At 44.8% G+C, this 21734-nt stretch overlaps 1 protein-coding gene across 1 annotated transcript in view; it reads right to left on the bottom strand.

Moving 5' to 3' along the window:
- bahcc1a (BAH domain and coiled-coil containing 1a) overlaps positions 1–21734 on the bottom strand; it is a gene marked incomplete at both ends in the record, with an annotated part of 170256 nt that overhangs the window by 35935 nt on the left and 112587 nt on the right. The window contains 5 exon segments of the mRNA XM_080723352.1: positions 8319–8519; positions 9538–9778; positions 10570–10699; positions 20939–20976; positions 20978–21056. Coding sequence (XP_080579478.1) covers positions 8319–8519; positions 9538–9778; positions 10570–10699; positions 20939–20976; positions 20978–21056 — 689 coding nt within the window.

Here is a 21734-nt window from a genome sequence, read left to right as displayed (position 1 = left end):
TGTTGGTCTCTGTGTCAAACACTCTGATGTTTGCTCCTCCCCCGAATACAAACATCTTTGTTCCAATGATGGTGGCAGAGTGTATGGCAGAGTGTGAAAAAGAGCAGCTGGTGTCAATTAAAGACCAGACCATTGTGGTGGTGTCCAACTTGTAGATGTCATTAAGGCTAATGTGGTGGTTCCTTCCTCCATAGATATACATGACCTTCCTCAAGACACAGGCTGAGTGGTATCGCCTTGCCTCTGGTACGGTTCCAGAAATCTCCGGCTTGAACCATCTGTGGGCATCAACATCAAAGGCATAGAGAAGGTTGCAGACAGAATGACCTCCCCATATGTAGACGATGTGATCTATAAGCACAGCTGTGTGGCCCCAGCGCCAGGAGGGAACCTCAACAGGACGTTTTCCTCTTCCAGTCGTCACTGGGGGCAACTTCGTCCAGCACAAAGACACTGTGTTGAAGATGTTCACTCCAATCTGATCACTCATAATGTCATAATGTCTCCCTCCAAAGTGGTAAACCTTGTGTTCTACTGCAACAGCAGCAGTATGGGAGACTTTTTGTCCCCTTCTTCGATGTAATGTCCAGTGAAACATTTCACACACCAAGCACCACCATCAAACAGTGTCATAAACTAATTATTACGGGTCGGTTAGTGGAAACACACTGTTTCACTTCATTTTAAAGGACAGCGGACCAAACTCTGACATCACGCTGTTGTCACCATGACTCAGCCATAATGCAGCTACTGCCAAATATGGAGTGTTGTGTCTAAGCTCAATGTGTCGTCATGGCAGTAGCAAACAAATCAGTCAGCTCCATATATGGCCACAAAAGGGACACATATGGGCTGGACCGATGGCATCAGCTATCTCCATATATGGGCACAAAAGGGACAATCTTCTCCATTTACTTTTAATTAAAAATTAAAACTTTTACCAAATATGGAGATGACTGACATCATATATGTCTGACATCATAAACCACATGAGACTGACACAGTATGTCCATATATGGGCGTTTCAACATATGGGCTTAACTCTTTGGATGCTAAAATGAGCACTACTGGCGTTTCTATCAATAAATAATAATCAATATTGCTATTATATCGCCAGATTAGAAAAAACACTAGATTACCCATAACGCTTAGCGGCCGTGACGCAACACAGTCTATTCTGCTACTGCTGCTGTATTCTCTGGCCTTCGTCAGAAGTATTTAGATCATTTTGACCTGAGCATCAAATTCATCTACATCCTGGGAACCCTTGGATTCTCCATAGGAACTGCTGTCATGGCGATCTTGAAGATATTTTGATGCCAATAGATTTTCACTTTGACCCAAGTACATTTTTAATTCTGCACTTTTACTTGTAACGGAATATTTCTACATTGCAGTATTGATACTTTCACTTAAGGGTACGGTCACACCTATGAGAGTGGATTCCCCATTCCGCCATCGTATTTCCTACCAGTAGGGGATTTCTGCAAAAACAGCTCCATTCTCATTGAAATGCATTGGCGGAGTTGGGAATCCACTACTTTTTTTTCCCAGTGGTGTAAAGTAACTAAGTACAAAAGTACTGTACCATCACTGTACCATCACTTTTACTTCTACTCCACTCGAATCTCGAATCCAAGTATTGTACTTTTACTCCACTAACTTTATTGACAAGAATGAAAGGAGAAGCAAGCATCACACAGCATGGCAAATTGAGCACCCTACTATAGAGACAGCATAATATCTAAAGCCTATATAAGCGCATCATATTAGCAGCCTACCTTAAGCGCTACTATAAGACAGCATAGAATCTATATCCTAAGTGAAGCATTGTTTGGCATGGGTTCTGCCTCGGGCCATTACTCGCTGACCCACGATCCCCATGTTGCCATGAGTATTGAGGGCATAATCTTATTACAGCGAGCTCTGGCCCGAGACCCCCCACGGGGGATCTGAGGCAGAACCTGACGGTGGAGCTGGGGTGGTGGCGGGGCAGTGCTATGCAACAGACTGAGACCCACCAGCTACCATCCCTATGAACCTTGGGTAAGGGGGGGGGGCAGGACCCAGTGTCCCGTCCCCCTCCGCGCGCGCGCCCCCTTGTGACCGTCCACCGAACTCGCTTTGATTCTACGAATCGTGCACTATTTGAAAACTTTAGTTACTAGTTACTTTGCAGATACAAATTATAATATTATAAAACACACATAAACCACTTTAGGGGGGGGCTTATTTCTGAACCTCAAGAAATTGCCAATCATTTTAATACATTTTTTTCAGAAGTTGGTCCTAAGTTGGCCTCCAAGATTCCACCTAGCAACCACAATCCCCTTCAGTTTATGAATTCTCCTATACTTGATAATATGAATTTCCCAGCTGTTTCAGAAGATGAGGTTCGGAAGACATTAATGGGTCTGAAAGATTCTTCTCCAGGTTGTGACAATATTGACTCTAAATTACTGAAAACTATTCATGAGTATATCGTACATCCTCTAACTCATATTTTCAATCTTTCACTGGAGCAGGGAATAGTTCCTTCTGAACTAAAAATAGCCAAGATCATCCCTATTCACAAAGACGATGACCCAGCCATTTTCAATCATTATAGACCTATTTCCATTTTGCCTGCTATATCAAAGATTCTTGAAAAACTAGTTTATCACAGATTACTTGACCATCTTAATAAATACAACATTATATATACACACCAGTATGGGTTTAGGAAAAAACATTCAACTTATATGGCACTTGTACACCTGGTAAATGAAATATACAAAGCTAGAAATAGAAAAGAAAACACTATAGGTATTTTTTTGGACTTATCCAGGGCATTTGACACGGTCAATCATCATATTCTTTTAAAAAAACTGTCTCACATTGGAGTAAAAAACAATGTACTTCTCTGGTTCAATAGTTATCTTAAAGACAGACAGCAGCTTGTATCTTACAATGGAACCAATTCTCCTTTTCTTCCTATGCAATCCGGAGTCCCCCAAGGATCAACTCTTGGGCCTTTGTTATTTTTGATATATATAAATGACCTTTCAAATGTCTCAGATAAGCTGTCCAAAATTTTATTTGCAGATGATACAAGTGTCCTCTACTCCCATAAAGATCCTGACACCATTATAAAGGTCTTAAACGAAGAACTTGGTAAGCTGTCCATTTGGTTTCAGTGTAACAAATTATCACTCAACATTAAAAAAACTAATTTCATGTGTTTTGGCCTTAAACCTAATATTTTTAACAGAACATCGAAAATATATATTGATAACATCCCTATAACCAATGTGTGTTCTACACGATTTCTTGGCGTTATGATTGATGAATCATTATCCTGGAAATCTCATATTATGGCTATATCCACTAAAATGGCTAAAAGTATTGGTATACTACGTAAGACCCGTCATCTGATCAACTCTGAGGTAGCCACTATGTTATATTATTCTATGATTTATCCGTATATTAATTATTGCAATATAGTTTGGGCTAGTACTCATCAGACCAAACTTGAACCTATATACCGTCTCCAGAAACGAGCTCTTAGAACAATAAGTTGTGTGCATCCAAGACATTCATCTCAGCCTTTGTTTATTCGTCTAGGTGTCTTCAGTGTTTTTCAAGTCAACCATCTTCAGATTGCTCTATTTGTTCATGGCTCATTGGGGAAAACCCTTCCCTTATTTTTTCATAATTTTTTTGGACGTAATTCTCAGGTCCATAATTACCCAACACGTAGCTCCAATGACCTCAGACCACCAGAGGCCCGTACATCTCAAATTCAATTTAATATAGGTTTCAGAGGGTCAAAAATATACAATTCTCTGCCATTATATTTATGGGACTTGTCATCTCATCAATTTAAGAAGGCTCTGAAATCGCTTCTCTTAACCAAATATTTTCCTTATGGTCTGCTTAATGAAGCTGGGTCTATTCATTATTTTCTTTAGAGTTTGATTTTGTGTGTCTTTGACTCTTTAATGTTTTTTTCCTTTGTATTTTTCATCTGTATAAATGTTAAGGTTTTATCTGTAAAGGATACATTTATTCTACCATGATGTAATTTTTATCTTTTGAATGTAGTACTTATTCCTGGAGAATGCCATTTCTCAAGCCCCTTGAGGGTTTTTCGGCTTCTCCGTCACATTTCCTTGAAATGTTGTAACCAATTTTAAAAATGTTTTTGTAAGTGAAAATAAACAAACAAACAAACAAACAAACAAACAAGACGCAGCACGCGCTGTGGATTGGCCGGTAGTGTATCATGTGTGTATGATCTGCGATGTGATTGGCCAACGTATACACAACGTATACAGGTGAACCTTTCTAGTGCCATGGCTGCCAGCTCCCCTCTGATGCTGTGTGGGAGTTCCTTCTGCTCCACACCGTACTGAAGAACTGCTAGCTTGCAGAGTGTCTGCAGTGTTGGATTTAAATCTAAGATCAACAAATCATCAAGATTAAGATCATGGTGAAATCTGTATCCTCCAGAGAAGATGATACAATCTCCCACCATGCAACAGCACAACCTCTCCCTGGGATAAGAGATACATGGGTGTTTCCCCTCAACCTCCTTCCAGGAAAAGGTCTCTGGGTTGAGCTTCCACAGACCATGGGTCATGTTCCCAATAAATCCAAAAAGTATATACAGCTCTCCATTGTAAGCAAAGGCTGAATGATCCCAGTATAATTCTGGAACAGGCTGTGCAGAAGATGTGTCCAGCCACCTGTTGGTCTCTGTGTCAAACACTCTGATGTTTGCTCCTCCCCCGAATACAAACATCTTTGTTCCAATGATGGTGGCAGAGTGTATGGCAGAGTGTGAAAAAGAGCAGCTGGTGTCAATTAAAGACCAGACCATTGTGGTGGTGTCCAACTTGTAGATGTCATTAAGGCTAATGTGGTGGTTCCTTCCTCCATAGATATACATGACCTTCCTCAAGACACAGGCTGAGTGGTTTCGCCTTGCCTCTGGTAAGGTTCCAGAAATCTCCGGCTTGAACCATCTGTGGGCATCAACATCAAAGGCATAGAGAAGGTTGCAGACAGAATGACCTCCCCATATGTAGACGATGTGATCTATAAGCACAGCTGTGTGGCCCCAGCGCCAGGAGGGAACCTCAACAGGACGTTTTCCTCTTCCAGTCGTCACTGGGGGCAACTTCGTCCAGCACAAAGACACTGTGTTGAAGATGTTCACTCCAATCTGATCACTCATAATGTCATAATGTCTCCCTCCAAAGTGGTAAACCTTGTGTTCTACTGCAACAGCAGCAGTATGGGAGACTTTTTGTCCCCTTCTTCGATGTAATGTCCAGTGAAACATTTCACACACCAAGCACCACCATCAAACAGTGTCATAAACTAATTATTACGGGTCGGTTAGTGGAAACACACTGTTTCACTTCATTTTAAAGGACAGCGGACCAAACTCTGACATCACGCTGTTGTCACCATGACTCAGCCATAATGCAGCTACTGCCAAATATGGAGTGTTGTGTCTAAGCTCAATGTGTCGTCATGGCAGTAGCAAACAAATCAGTCAGCTCCATATATGGCCACAAAAGGGACACATATGGGCTGGACCGATGGCATCAGCTATCTCCATATATGGGCACAAAAGGGACAATCTTCTCCATTTACTTTTAATTAAAAATTAAAACTTTTACCAAATATGGAGATGACTGACATCATATATGTCTGACATCATAAACCACATGAGACTGACACAGTATGTCCATATATGGGCGTTTCAACATATGGGCTTAACTCTTTGGATGCTAAAATGAGCACTACTGGCGTTTCTATCAATAAATAATAATCAATATTGCTATTATATCGCCAGATTAGAAAAAACACTAGATTACCCATAACGCTTAGCGGCCGTGACGCAACACAGTCTATTCTGCTACTGCTGCTGTATTCTCTGGCCTTCGTCAGAAGTATTTAGATCATTTTGACCTGAGCATCAAATTCATCTACATCCTGGGAACCCTTGGATTCTCCATAGGAACTGCTGTCATGGCGATCTTGAAGATATTTTGATGCCAATAGATTTTCACTTTGACCCAAGTACATTTTTAATTCTGCACTTTTACTTGTAACGGAATATTTCTACATTGCAGTATTGATACTTTCACTTAAGGGTACGGTCACACCTATGAGAGTGGATTCCCCATTCCGCCATCGTATTTCCTACCAGTAGGGGATTTCTGCAAAAACAGCTCCATTCTCATTGAAATGCATTGGCGGAGTTGGGAATCCACTACTTTTTTTTCCCAGTGGTGTAAAGTAACTAAGTACAAAAGTACTGTACCATCACTGTACCATCACTTTTACTTCTACTCCACTCGAATCTCGAATCCAAGTATTGTACTTTTACTCCACTAACTTTATTGACAAGAATGAAAGGAGAAGCAAGCATCACACAGCATGGCAAATTGAGCACCCTACTATAGAGACAGCATAATATCTAAAGCCTATATAAGCGCATCATATTAGCAGCCTACCTTAAGCGCTACTATAAGACAGCATAGAATCTATATCCTAAGTGAAGCATTGTTTGGCATGGGTTCTGCCTCGGGCCATTACTCGCTGACCCACGATCCCCATGTTGCCATGAGTATTGAGGGCATAATCTTATTACAGCGAGCTCTGGCCCGAGACCCCCCACGGGGGATCTGAGGCAGAACCTGACGGTGGAGCTGGGGTGGTGGCGGGGCAGTGCTATGCAACAGACTGAGACCCACCAGCTACCATCCCTATGAACCTTGGGTAAGGGGGGGGGGGCAGGACCCAGTGTCCCGCCCCCCTCCGCGCGCGCGCCCCCTTGTGACCGTCCACCGAACTCGCTTTGATTCTACGAATCGTCGCACTATTTGAAAACTTTAGTTACTAGTTACTTTGCAGATACAAATTATAATATTATAAAACACACATAAACCACTTTAGCCCTGTTTTATACCTTGGCTATTTGAAAATAGCCGATCTACAAGCTCACAACGCGTCGCGATGCGACGCGTTGTGAGCTTGTAGATCTGCTATTTTCAAACATTTAGTACTTTTACTTTTGGTACTTTAAGTACATTTTGATGCCAATACCTTCATACTTTTACTCATTTTGAATTCTGGACATTTACTTGTAACGGAGTACATCTACAGCGCAAAAATGTGAGTACTTTTTCCACCTCTGCTTTTCCCACCACTGGCACTTTGCGAGCTCCTCTGCCTGCAGCCAGCCAGCCAGCCAGCCAGGCTGTCTGGGAGGCTGTCAGGACTTCTCGCATGGCAACTGTCCACAGCTGCGGCTGTGCGTCTAGCTCTGGCGGGCCAAAAGGGCCCGCCGGGAGGTGTCGGATGTCTGCGTCCCCCCCCTCCCGCCGACGTGCCTGTCACCCTCACGAGACCATCATCGGCACCTTTTCACTCACCTCTGAGAGAGAGCCGGCGGAGATTAATCGCCGGCGTGATTTCCGAATGATCAAAAGGCTGCGGCGGCAATGTGTGCGAAGGGAAATTTGAAGGGAAACAAAAATAAACTGGGGTTCTTCGATTTTTGGCAAGGAACGGAAACGCTGTCTTCTCCCTGATGACAGTGTCAGGGAACGCAACGTAATAGTGGAGCTTGACCCACGGGGGTCAAATGAGACATCTGCACTGCTGCGGTTTACTTATTGACGCTGTACTTTGACCTTGCCGGTGGAAATAGGTCATTTGGTGCAGACAGCCCCGTTACACAGTAAAATGTAGCCATGTGTTACTCAGAGAGTCTACAAATGGTACCAAATGGACCCATACATAGGGTGACCATATTTAAAAAATTAACAAAACTAAAAAATGGGACCCATCCATAATCACTTAAATCCGATTAAAAACAAATTGTGAAAGTACATCATCTACAAGCCTTCTAAGCATTGCGATGCAATGCATTGAGAGCTTGTAGATCGGCTATTCACATTTAGAAAATTTCTTGTGACATTTATTTTTATTTTCCCCTGGTGTTTTCATCAGGATGCGGTACAATTATTATTATATCTCAACAGAGCAGAACACGATAAACGTCTATGCAAGCACTCAAAACAAGTGCTATTTTAACTGCGGTGGAAACCGGGACAATGTGGCAGTGTCGTGAATGTTGAAAACAGGGACATTTTAGCCTTTTAAAAGAGATTTCTTGGGACTCAGACATGCAGGACACACACGGCTTGAAGAAACCGGGACAAGTCCAGCCAAAACGGGACGTCTGGTCACAGTGTACCCATAAGGGTCCACTTGGTTAATATTTGTAGACTCTCTTGAGTTCAATTAAAGTGGCTCACCTTGCTCGGAGGAGTCGCTCTCGGCGGGGGTGCTGTCGCCCTCCTCCAGGGCGTCCTGTCTCCTGCCGCGGAGCGTGCGCGCTCTGGGCTGCTGGAGACGGGAGGAGGAGGAGTCGGCGCTCAGGCTGATGGATCCCTTCTTCCTGCCGCGCCGCACCAGGCCCGCCCAGCTCTCCTGGGTGCCGCTGTCTGCACTGGTGGCTGAGAGAGGGAGAGAGAGAGAGAGAGAGAGAGAGAGGCGACACACAAAGACCATCAGGGAGCTCACATTGGAAGGACAGCACAGTTTACCGTAGTTGCTTGATTAACCCATTAAGAGACCTGAGGCCGATTCTACGAACGCCCTCCAAACCAGTAGTTCTCACAATCTTTCGTAATTTAAAATGATTCAACTTTAAAAAAAATAGCAGATTTACAAGTTTGTTCCGGCACTGATGCACTGTGAGCTTGTATATCTGCTATTTTTTGGATAGTCAAAGGTAAAATCTAAAATGACACAGATGCTTTTTCCTTTAGACACTTCAGCTCAGAATGAATCATTTACGATTTATTGCAACGATATTGAATTCAGTTGGACTAATGCAGAGCTGCTCATTGCCAGCGTCAAACTAAAAACACACATGCGGCAGCCACGATTAACACTTCCGTTGCCTAACACGTCCAGGAACGTGATAAGAATGACCACGTCCAGGGACGTGTTACCTGGTTACCATGGTTACCAGGCAGGCACTGCTGTGTCCGCTGGTGAGCGAAAACACTACATATCCCATGATGCAACTCGGCCGCCAGGATCAGGAAGCGTCTAATATCCATAGGCTCCTATTCATTGCTGATGCAAAGAAATGTCTTTATCTCGGAATCTACTTCCAAAAACGCTTCGATCGCAGATAACCTATTATAACCTACTATGTCAGTGGTTCTCAAACCTTTTCATGTGAAGGACCCCCAAACTGATATTTATTTGGCCACGGACCCCCATCTCAAAATATTTAGTTCCGGGGACCACCCCAGAAGCAAAATTTGAGTTACAAACGTTTGCTTTGAAAATACATATATTCAAAGATTTGCACACATTTTTCGTGACTTTTTCAAAAATAGCAGATCTACAAGCTTGCAGCACGGCACTCGGTGCCGCTATTTTTCACTGGTTAAAGCATTCAATAATTTTAGGCCTGAATGGGTTAAGGTGGAGTGGGGGGGGGAGGCTGTCAGTGTCTACCTGTATCACTCTGTCCCCCAGACTCGCGCTGGGACTCTGTTGCTTTGCTGCCCTGCTGGGCCCGGTGTCCGTGCTTGGCGGCGGAGCCGGAGGGCGACACCTCCTTGTCCCTGGAGCCGCTCCCTGAGAGAGGCCTCTTAGCCTGGCCCTTCTGCTTGAGCTGCTGCTGCACCTCAGAGCCCGACAGCTTGGAGCCCAGCATGCCGTGAAGAGCGCTCTTCCTGCAGCCCGACACTTTCATCTGCAAGAGAGAGAGAGAGAGATGGGGGAGTTAAAACCCTGGTCCCAGCAGCAGCACGTTGTTGTCGGATGGAGACCGTGTATGTTCGAAACCGTTCGTTTTTTGTTTGTCGTTTTAAAAATGATTTAAAATAGTAAAAATAGGGGCGCCCGCTGGCCTACTGGTCCAGGCGCATACCACTTAGGCATTGCCACATAGGCATCATAGATGCCTGGCGGCGTCGCCAGTTCGATTCCCGATCCGGACGACCTTTGCCGCATGTCACTCCCCATCTCTCCCCCCATTTCCTGTCAGCCTACTGTCCTATCAATAAAGGCATAAAAGGCCCAAACAAATCTTAGAAAAAAAAATATAGTAAAAATAGCTGATCTACACGCACACAACGAGGCGTTGTGTGCTTGTAGATCGTCTATTTTCACTATAGTCTTGCATGATGAAGCAGGGCTTTACTTTACGAAAAAACGTACACATTTTGGTTTCTTGCCCGACAGTGACGAGCAGAAAAGCCAAGAGAAACAGGGAACGAGAAAAAAAGAAAAACGTGAAAAAGTACAGAAGAAACCGCAATGAAAAAGATATTAATATGGAGAGCGGGGGACTCTGTGACTCCTGAGGGCCGGAGCACCTAATTAGAAATGGGCGTGCGGCGAGGGGAAATATCAAACGTAAAAAGAAAAGAAACAAAAGAGTTGGCCTCTTTTTTATTTCGAGTTGCGCGCGGAGGACAAAAGAGAGAAGGACGAAGAGAGGTGGGTGGGTGGGGGGAGGGAGGGAGGGGAGGGGGGGCTGACCTGAGTACCGCCGCCGAGTCTCTCGAAGCCGCGATTGGACAGCTGCTTCTTCCGCCTCTGGCCGTCGCCGCCTCCTCCTCCTCCTCCAACCAGGTCGTCAGGCGACAGCGCAAGCCCCGCCCCCACGGACCTGCCAGTCAAAAAAACAAGGGAGAGGCGTTCGTCAGAGAAGAACGGTGGAGGTATGAAGAGAGAGTGTGTGTGTGTGTGTGTGTGTGTGTGTGTGTGTGTGTGTGTGTGTGTGTGTGTGTGTGTGTGTGTGTGTGTGTGTGTGTGTGTGTGTGTGTGTGTGTGTGTGTTTGGGGGTGTGGGGGGTTTAGTTGAGTCACCTTTGACTTCTAATAATGCTCTGTTCTTCGTCTGATGAGCAGAATGAGAAAAGAAGAGGACAAGAAGAGTCCAGAACAATCGATACAAAAAAGGGATATGACGCTCTAGGCAGTGTTGTAAGGTAACTAAGTCCGTTTACTCAAGTACTTGTACTTAAAGGGGTACTGTCACCTAAAGGGAAACTGTCATCTAAAGGGGTACTGTCACTTTAAAAAGTCATCTTAAAATATGAGTTAATATTTTTATGATGTCATTGTGGGAATGCGCAATTATAAGCCAATCAAATTAATTGACTGTACTTAGACTACTTACTGTACTGGTCAGCTGTTGTTGGGGGGCGAGGGGCAGATTACACTGTGACATGAGTTTCAGACTACTTCAGACCGTTTTCAGAGAGACCATGTCACCTACTGTATCATACTATTATAATTTCGGGGCGTGTCAGCGGGCCTTTAAGTACAATTATGAGGTACTTTTACTTTACTGGAGTATTTCTGGTGCTTTTACTTCTACTCCACTACATCTCAGAGGCAAATATTGTAATTTTACTCCACTACAATAATTTAAAAAAACTTTAGTTATTAGTTACTTTGGAGATTTTGATTATTATTATAAAACATACATTGACCACGTTCAGCCATTTATACTTTTCGGCCCATTTGAAAATAGCCGATCAACAAAATATTTGTATAGATTTGAAAACTTGAAATCTGACATTTTGCACGAGGGGTACTTTTACTTTTGGTACTTTTACTCAAGTATATTTTGAATTCCGGACTTTACTTGTAACAGAGTACTTCTATATTGCAATATTAATACTTTTACTTTTACTTTTAATACTTAATAGAATAGAATAGAATAGGAAGTAGGCCAGAAGAATGTTATCTTATATTCAGAATAGGTTGTCTCTCCATACTGCTGTTTAAGCTTGTTTTATATCTACAGATGTGAATATGCCTAAACTTCCAATAAAATATTAATGAAAAAAAAAGAAGAATAGAATAGAATAGAATAGAATAGAATTCATTGGCCAGAGGCATCACAGCAGTTCAATGAAATCAGTGTAATCAGTGTAAGCCGAGGAGGCTCTGAACGCCACACGGTGAACGGTTTGGCCGGAAGGCACCGCAGCGGCGTTGGTTTTGTTCCGCGCGGCCCTTGTTGTTCGCCGGCGAATATCACAGCTCTGTGACTGTGGTGCGTGCCACCGTTGCCTCCATATCAGCGTGGCAGGCTCTCTCCTCCAAAACAGCACGCCACATCACAGGCCAAAAACCCACTCCAAACGCCCTTGAATTTTCCCCCTGGAAGGCTGCCCAAAGACCACACGGACGACGAGAGCCGGCTGGGCCGTGCTCAAACAAAAAGATTAACCGCCTCGCTCCTACTGTGTGTGCGCGCAGCCCAGGAATGTCATCAGTCACATTTGCAGAGAAAGCAGAGCCCTAATCTAGCCCATTTAGGCCGACAGTAGAATTATTGAATGCTTTAGCCAGTGAAAAATAGCAGATATACAAGCTCACAGCGCGGCACTTGTAGATCTGCTATTTTTGAGAAAGGTCGTGAAAATGTGTGCAAATCTTTGAATATACTGTATGTATTACATACAGTACAATACTGTATTGTAACGTTTGTAACTCAGATTTTGCTTCTGGGTGGTCCCTGGAACTAAATATTTTGGCCAAATAAATTAAACTATGTCAGATTGCTGACAAAGAAACACAGGTTTTTCAAAAAAATCTTAGAAGGATTCAAAAGACACTTATAGAATCGGGTCAAAATTCAAATTTTCACGATTTTTCAAAAATAGCAGATCTACAAGCTCGCAGCGTGACACTCGGTGCCGCGCTGTGAGCTTGTATATCTGCTATTTTTCAATAGTTAAAGCATAAAATAATAATACACAATAGAGTATACCCGTTCTAAATGGGCTAGAGTGCCCCATCGCCGGGCGAAAAAAACCGGAAAGACACGTTCAATTTTTCATCCTAATGCTTTGTTTACACAAGCGTAATAACACACGGTTTGGGATCCCGCGTTGACGGGCGTGCGTGTGCGGCGCGCGCGCGCGCGAGCAAGCGCAGTACTGCGCGCAGCGTGTCTGTGAACCCGCCGGGGCCTTCAAGTGCGCCGCGTTGGCACCGTTACAGTAGCTGGCATTTGGGAGCATGTCGGTGTGGTGCCGGTAATGCCAAGACCAAGCGAGGGAAAACTGTGGATGGGTTGGTGGGGACGGGCGGTTACTCTAGCACTGTACTCAAGTACAACTTCCAGGTACTTTTACTTTACTAGAGTGTTTCAATTTTTTCATTACTTTATACTTCTACTTCACTACATCTCAGAGGCAAATGTTGTGCTTTTTAATCCACTAAAAAAGGTTTTAGGTACTTTGCAGACTTAAATTATTATTACAAAATATACATTAACCAATTAAGACCTATGTTTTACTTGGGCAAACTTTTAACAGTTTATTTTTTATTTATTTAAATATTATGGCATTAAATGTGAGTAATTCTTCCACCACAGTTAGATAGCAGTGGCGGAAAAAGTACTCAAATTTTTTACATAAAGTGGGCGTGACATGGCCAAAACAGCTAATTATGGCTATCAAATTAGCCAATTTTTTTAATGATGTCATGTACCCCCATGTTAAATTACCCAATCAAATTAATTTATTGTAGTTACTGTACTGAAAGTAGTACTTTCTGTACAGTAACGGCAATACATTAATTTGATTGGGCTAATATGGGGGGAGGGGCGGAGACTCGCGGAGTCGAGTATCCATATCATTATCTTTTGAAACTGCCCCAAAAAAAGCTGTCCGAGGCATGTTTCCGACTTTCTAAACCAACTTTAAAACTATCAGTTCTAGGGGTAAAAATTATACACCATTCGCTATAAAATGGTAAAAAAGTACATGTCTTCTTCAAAAAAAGGTGTCAGAGATTCGTTACGAGGGTCAACACGCTTCTCCCCGTCTAAGGGACGGTTTTGACGGCCATACCCTGCTGTGTCTTCCGCTAAACCTGACTGGAGGACCTGGCCGGGACGCGAGTTTATAAACTCTAGGCGCACTGGGGGAAAACCGCGCCCGCACTCATTGAACTGGAGGTAGGGAGGCGAGTTTCTAAACTCTAGGTGCACTGGGGGAAACACCAGAGCAAGCTTAGAACGAGCGTCCAGCGATCTCCTCCTCCTCGGCAGCTTTGAGCCCTTTTAGCAGACATATGTCCTGCTGTCTCGGAGGACTGAGGTCCGTGGCTCATACACTCTGACTATGTGTGTAGCCTGTGTGTGTGTGTACACACACAATAGCTCTCCAAAATAGCCTTGCGGTGCGGTGCTGCTACACGCTAACAACAACATCACGTTGTGCGCAGCACGGCACGACGGACGAAGTATACATTGCGAGGCACCGCACAACGGACGAAGTATACATTCACTACTAACTGATACGGCCCCGCCTCCTTTTCAGACCGTTTGAAGAAACACCACGTGACTTACTGTATCATAATGTTAAATTTCTGTCGGTGTCACGCCCCCTTTAAGTAAAAGTATCAATACTGCAATGTAGACATAAAGTCCGGAATTCAAAATATACTCGAGTAAAAGTATGATAGTGTTGGCAACAAAATGTACTTAAAGTAGCAATTGTAAAAGTACAAAAATGTTTGAAAATGGTAGGTCTACAAAGCTCACAACGCGTCGCGATGCAACACGTCGTGAGCTTGTAGATCGGCTATTTTCAAATATCCTATGTATAAAATAGGGCTAAAGTGGTTAATGTATTATAATTTATATCCGCAAACTAACTAGTAAAAATAAAGTTTTCAAATGAATGTAGAGGAGTGAAAGTACAATATTTGGATCCAAGATGTAGTGGAGTAGAAGTAAAAGTATTGGAAATTGGAAATACCGGTACTCGAGCAGAGTACAAATTCCTCAAAATTGCACTTAAGTACTTGTAAATGTACTTATTTACTTTACACCGCGGTTAGACAGGGTAACAGCAGAGCCCGTCTGTCCCGTCAACTGTCACTATCGTGACAGGGGTGGCAGTGAAGTGAGAGCCGTCCCTGCCAGGCACATTTCTGCCGACTGCCACTGTTGACAAACGTGATGTGACAGAGTCCCCGTCCCCTCGCCGAGGGAGTGGGGCGGGCGGCGGGAACCGAGCGCAGAGTGACTAATTAAACAGAATTGATTAGCAAGGCTTGCCGCCCCGGCCATTCCCCCCCCTCCCCCCACCTTCCCCTTGCATTCAAAACGGCAGCACCAGAAAGGCTGCTGTTGCGTTCCACTTCTGCCCTAAAGGAATTGCACACGTGCAATTCCTCTGGGCAGAAGTTGGAACACAACATAAGCGTGTATTATGTATGATACGGGAGCACACGCTTGAATATCGTCACTGTCGGTCAGAAACCTCGCTTCATCAGACAAGGCCGTCGCACAAAAGTAGTGAAAGTAGTGATCTACAAGCACACAACGCCTCGCACCGCGAGGCGTTGTGTGCTTGCAGATCGGTTTTCACTAGTTTACTTCATTTTTTTAAATGATAAAAATGAACGGTTTTGGACATACAAGGTTTCCACCCGACGACGACGATATGTAACACCCGGGATTCGAACTCGGGTCTCCCTGGTGACCCCTGGTGTCCAATATCTTTACCACTAGACGTCTAGACCAAAGGGATATATCCCTATGGACAGGGGGAGATAGACTTTTGAGGCCATTAGGCAGAGGCAGTGAGTCACTCTGGTACACTCACCCACCCTTTTGACCCCCGATTCCGGGTCATGGCACCAATGTAACGCCCGGGATTCTAACGCGGGTATCCCGCGTGGAGGTCCAATATCCTAACCACTAGACCAAAGGGACCAGAGGAGGTACTAGACTTTTGAGGCCATCGGGCTGAGGCAATGAGTCTCTAGGCAGAGACTCTGCTACACATATACACAGATTGCGCGGATGCGTGATGAATTAGCTAAAACACAAGCACTACATGGGAGCCTGTATATACCGGTATATATATATCTCTACACCACAGTCTGTCTGCCTGCCAGCTTCCTCATTCAAAACCAGCATCATGTCACACGTACTGGGGGGATCAGGCTGTCCTGCAGGGCCCTACACAGCCAGTAGTAGACTACTAGGGTGGACAAGAAGAAATTTCTTCTTGCCCCACCCTCCAGGCCGTGGGGCTTTGCCGTGACATTTTGCAGCATGGAGGAACATTTTGGAGAGTCAAAACCCCCAAACCCCCCGAAATGCATAGAACATTTATCTATCTATCATATCTGTTTATCTATCTACAGTATATATTCTTATATTTATTCAAAAGAGTATGACTAAAGCTAAATAAAATCATCACGCATCAACGTCGCTCAAGACGTGCGGCACGGGGGGAGGGAGGGGGGGATCGCTGGTCCTGCAGGAATTCCGCGCAGGGCCGAGGCCCTGTCTCGCCCGCCTGGCCAGGCGAGGCGACCGCCCGGGCCAGACAAAGAGCGAGCGCAGCTGCTGCTGCTGCTGCTGCTGCTGCTGCTGCGCGAGCCCCAGACGTTGGGGTTCGACACGACAGAGACAACACCGTCTCATTTACTGTAGCGTGGCCTGAAGGGCCAGGTCACCCTTGGAACCAGCCCCGATGTCCCCCCCCCCTCCCCCTCCCTCCGCTTGCACTGTGGGATCATGGCCTGTTGCCCTTTCATTTGGATTTCACTGTCACCCATCATCAGTGTCCCCCACCCCCCGTCCCCCACCCCCCACCCCCCCCGTGCCCAGTACTGGCCCGGTGAGGGGGGGGGGGGGGTGGAGGTGACATCACAGAGAGACAGCTGGGAACACAGTGGAACGCTGCCCAGAAACAGGGACGTGCAGGGAATGTTAAAGAGGCAGGGTTTGAAATATCTAAAAAGGGCCTTTTTAGGTGAAAATATTGAAAATAGCAGACCTCCCAAGCTCACAACGCGTCGCGCTGCGACGCGTTGTGAGCTTGGAGGTCGGCTATTTTCTGTACTTATTCATGGTTGGGAGAGGGCACTTTTTTACAGACGGGTAAACGGGCAGGGGCTCAAGCCCCCTTTGATGTCGTCTATGTGAGCACGTGCCTGCCCAGAGAGAGAGCGAGAGAACGAGAGAGAGAAATACAGAAAATACAGAGGTGGCACTGAGCATTGTAACAAGCCTATCTAATCTCTGCGTATCGCCGCTGCCTGTCGCCCATAAACCGGGTCGTCTCCAGATTTCATCTTTCTTTATGCTTTGTCATAAACGAATGCCCCGTTTCATTTATCGGAAACGTACGGCGGCAAAAAGTGGATCTCGTTGCTGTTGCGGCAGAAAACCTCGTATCTCCATAACGGTGTATGCTTTTTTCTCCCGTATGTTCATGCCCTGCGTACGTCATCGTGTACGTCAAGAGTATTTTCACTAAAGTGGCTAAGTCAGTCTGTGCGTTCTTTTTTTTTTTTTACAAATATTGAACAAAAGAAAAGTATTGAAAGGAGCTTGTGAGCAAATACTAACTACAATGGAACACAGGTTCTTTTTTCACCTTTTCCTGAAAAGGAACCTCCAGCGAGGATCTACAACAGTTCTGTTCTGAGAGCTTCTCCCCACGCCTGACAGCAGTGGTTTAAAGTAACTAAAATAGCCGATCTACAAGCTCACAACACATCGCATCGCGATGCGTTGTTTTACTTTTGGTACTTTAAGTACTTTTTGTCAATACTTTCATACTTTTATTCAAGTACATATTGAATTCCAGACTTTTACTTGTAACAGAGTACATCTACATTATATATTGACACTTTTACTCAAGTACAGAACGTGACTACTTTTTCCACCACTGCCCGACAGACAGTGACAGTGATAGTATGGTACACTGCCGAAGACGTGTATAATTGAAACACCTTATCGCCCTCCCAGTCTGGCTGTGAAAAGACACAGCACTGGTCAAAGCCTTCAACTGTATGTTTTCATCGTCGTCATCACCACACACGCACGCACACACACACACAGGCCCACAGTATCAAAGCCTCCCCTAAATGTCAGCGTGCCTCCGGTGGCTCTTGCGTTTGGGCCGTGTGACCGCCCCGCTACCCTGGTGGACCCCCGGTGACCCCAGCGGGGGGGGGGGGTCTCTTAATGGCAGCGGCGTGTCACATTCCCCTCTGCTGCTGCCTGGGACAGATTACAGGAGAATTCACACCACTCTAATTATACAGCCTCCCGCCTGTCATCCCCTCCGCCGCCAGCAGGCACAAGCCAAGCTGTAAACCAAACAACTCCCCAACACACACACACACACGTGCTCGCACGCATGCACGCACGTACACACACACACACATTCACCCATGCACACTTTAACCCACCTCAGCTCACAGTGGCGTCAGTTCAGCAAAAGCTAAGGTATGGCAACATGACTGGTGTGCGCGCGCGCAAGACACCAGTCATGTTGCCATACCTTAGCAACAGGCATGATGAATTCATTTTAAAGGAGTAGTTCAACCCCAAAATGACTTTTTTTCTTATCGATTACTCGCCTCATGGAGAATTGAGTTGAATAGTATTTTTTAGTTTTTCTCACATTCCTAAGCCAAAAATGTGATAATAATACATTTACCCCAATTGATTCCAGATGAAGACCCAAATGCATTTGGGTCTCCATCCGGAATCAAGGGGCCTACAAGATGTCTCCTCAAATTATTGGCATAGGAAATGCGACAAAAACAAAAAATATTTTTGAACTCAAGTCTCCGTGGGGTGAACTACTCCTTTAAGAGGTACTCATTGATTGCCAAGGCCCGAGTTTCCCGAGTTATTACAGTAGTCCCAGGCTGCCACAGCCCGAGTTTCCGAGTTGGCAGCCATTTAAAAAAAAAAAAAAAGTATTAGGCATGATCGCAATCGCGAAATTGCATGTTTAGCCCCATAACAAACACATCTTTCAAAATGGCAAAATGTTTGTTTTGTCTGACTTTGAAGGCTTCTATCTCATGAATGCCTGAACGGATTTCCAGCATATGGTGCATGATCTAGGCATGGGCGTGCACGATTCGTGCACTAAAAATTGATCCGTGCACTAGAAATTTAGGAAGGTGGCAGTGTTTGTTTTGTCTGACTTTGAAGGTTTCTAACTCATGAATGCCTGAACGGATTTCCAAGCGGATTTTTTTGTTTGAAAGCCGTTAAAAAGTAGCCTACTACACATATGGGCATGGGCGTGCACGATCTGTGCACTAAAAATGTATCTGTGCACTAGAAATCTAAGAACGTGGCAGTCTGGAACTTGGCGGCCATTTTGAAAATGGCAATCAATGAGTTAAGAGGTACATTTTATTTTTTTCCCCTGTAGCCAAGGTATGGCAGCTGCCATACCCAATTGACGCCTCTGCAGCTCCCCACCCCACCCCCCGACTCCCCCAGTAATGCCATTCATGTTTATGTCTGAGTGATACTTTAGTTTGGCCTCTGTGGTCGCGCAACCCCAAATGTCGGCGCGCGAACGCGACACCGGCAACACGCATGAAAAAAGGCCTCTAATACATTGGGCTTTATTATAATTGGCCTGGCAGAAAGAAACTCATTTGGACGTACACTACACACACTGCCATATGTGGTGTACACAACAGACACACTGCGCTAACAGTCTGCTATTAGCACACACACACACACACACACACACACACACACACACACACACACACACACACACACTAAGGATGGGACGTGTTGGGACGATATGAAAATGTCATATCACGAATATTGTGACAAAATAAATCACGATTTACGATATTATCGCGATAATCAAAATCCATTATCCTGGGGCGGAACATTTGCCCCAAAAAATAGCAGATCTACAAGCTCACAGTTGCGACGCGTTGTGAGCTTGTAGATCGGCTATTTTTAGGCAATGACATTTGATAGAGAGTGAAAAAAGACTGTATCAAGTACGTATAGTATAAGTACATTTTACCAATTATAGAGGGTTTAAATGGTACCGAATATGCAGCTCGGCAAACGTTGAACTGATCCCGGTGCATGACGGAGGACGATATCACGATGAATTAAATCTCTGCGATGCGATTATTGTGAGTGTTTTTTTTTATCACGATAAACGATAATATCGCTTATCGTCCCATCCCTAACACACACACACACAAACACACTCACACACACACGCATGCACGCACGCACACACACACACACACACACGGCACTGACAGATTACACCGTAATACAATTGAGCAGTCGTTGCTGATTAGGTTAAGAATGGGTTCAAGTGGACTTCCTTGAAAGGTTCAGCGTGGGATTTTTCACTTCCTGTTTCTATCTTTTTTTTTCTTTCTCTCGTCTTGTTCTTTCTGGGCCAGGGGGAGGTGGTGGTCTCCCCTGGACGTCTGTGATACAGAGGGGGCTTATCAGGAGTGTCTGGACCCGCGCCAGGAAGAGGAGATGATGAAGAAGTGGGGGGGTGTGGGTGGACGCAGGGTGTCACAAGGTGTGGGGGGGGGGGGGGGGGGGGGAGAGTGGGACTGAGTTGCTAGGGCCCAAGGTGGAGGAGGGGCCTTAGTTATTTTAGACTTTAGCTATTGAAAAATAGCTCACTGCTGCGAGCTTGTAGATCTGCTATTTTTGACAAGTCTTGAAAATGTGTGCAAATCTTTGAATATATGTCTTTTTTTAAGCGAACATTTGTAACTCCTATTTTGCTTCTGGGGGGTCCCTGGAACTAAATATTTTGAGATGGGGGTGCGTGGCATTTTGGGGGTCCTTCACATGAAAAGGTCTGAGCACCACTGACATAGAAACACAGGTTTTCAAAAAAACCTTAGAAGAATTTGAAATATTCAAAGATTTTCACGATGTTTCAAAAATAGCAGATCTACATGCTCGCTGTGAGCTTGTAGCCGATATCTTCTATTTTTCAATGGTTAAAGCACAAAAAGAATACATAATAATGTGTTCCTTGTACCCAGGGCCCAGAATTTGGTGCGACACCCCTGGGTGGTGATGGGGAGTAGGGGGTACTCACTTCACTTTCCTCTGGCCCTCTGATGAGGACACGGGCCCCCGTGGCGAGAGCCGGTTTCCGCTTCCTGGGCCGTCCGGGGCCCCTCCGCGCGGGGCTGCGAGGCGTTTCCTCCTTCCTGCTCGCGAGGATGGATGTGTGCACGACGTGCACACGGACACACACACACACACACACACAACACACACACACACACACACACACACACACACACACACACACACACACACACACACACACACACACACACACACACACACACACACACACACACACAAAGAGGGAAACTCAAGATACTATGTCGTTCGTGTGTCGGGCTAGAAACCTTGTCGCTCCGTATTTCGGAAATAGTGAGAATAGCCTGCTATTTTCACTATTGTTGATAAAGCGTGTCTTTGGGTTTAATAAATACTGAACCATTGAAAAGTATTAACAAAGGACAAAGGTATCTGGTCAAGGTGCTGCTGGCAGCCAGCAAAAAAGCAATAACAAGATTGTGGTACAAAAGTGACCCTCCAACTTGTGAGCAGTGGCTGTGCATTGTGGAGGAAATATGTGATGGAGAGATTTACACACAAATTCATTTACACACAAAAAGAACTGTGAGAAATGGGAGAAAATGGACTGAATATAAAACCCAACAAAATGACACAACCAACATTTAAAATTGACTAAAATGCAGACCCAAAAGAAATTGCAATTGAAATGGTTCAAGGTTTTTTATGATCCTTAGGGTCATCCGAAACACATGTTAAAAATCTTCCAAAATATTCTTAGTGGACCAAGGTAAATACAGGGG

Source organism: Nannobrachium achirus (genome assembly GCF_963921795.1).
Source record: "Nannobrachium achirus genome assembly, chromosome: 4".
NCBI lineage: Eukaryota > Metazoa > Chordata > Actinopteri > Myctophiformes > Myctophidae > Nannobrachium > Nannobrachium achirus.
Note: the sequence above shows the minus strand (reverse complement) of the source record. Positions and strands in the feature narration are given on the sequence as shown.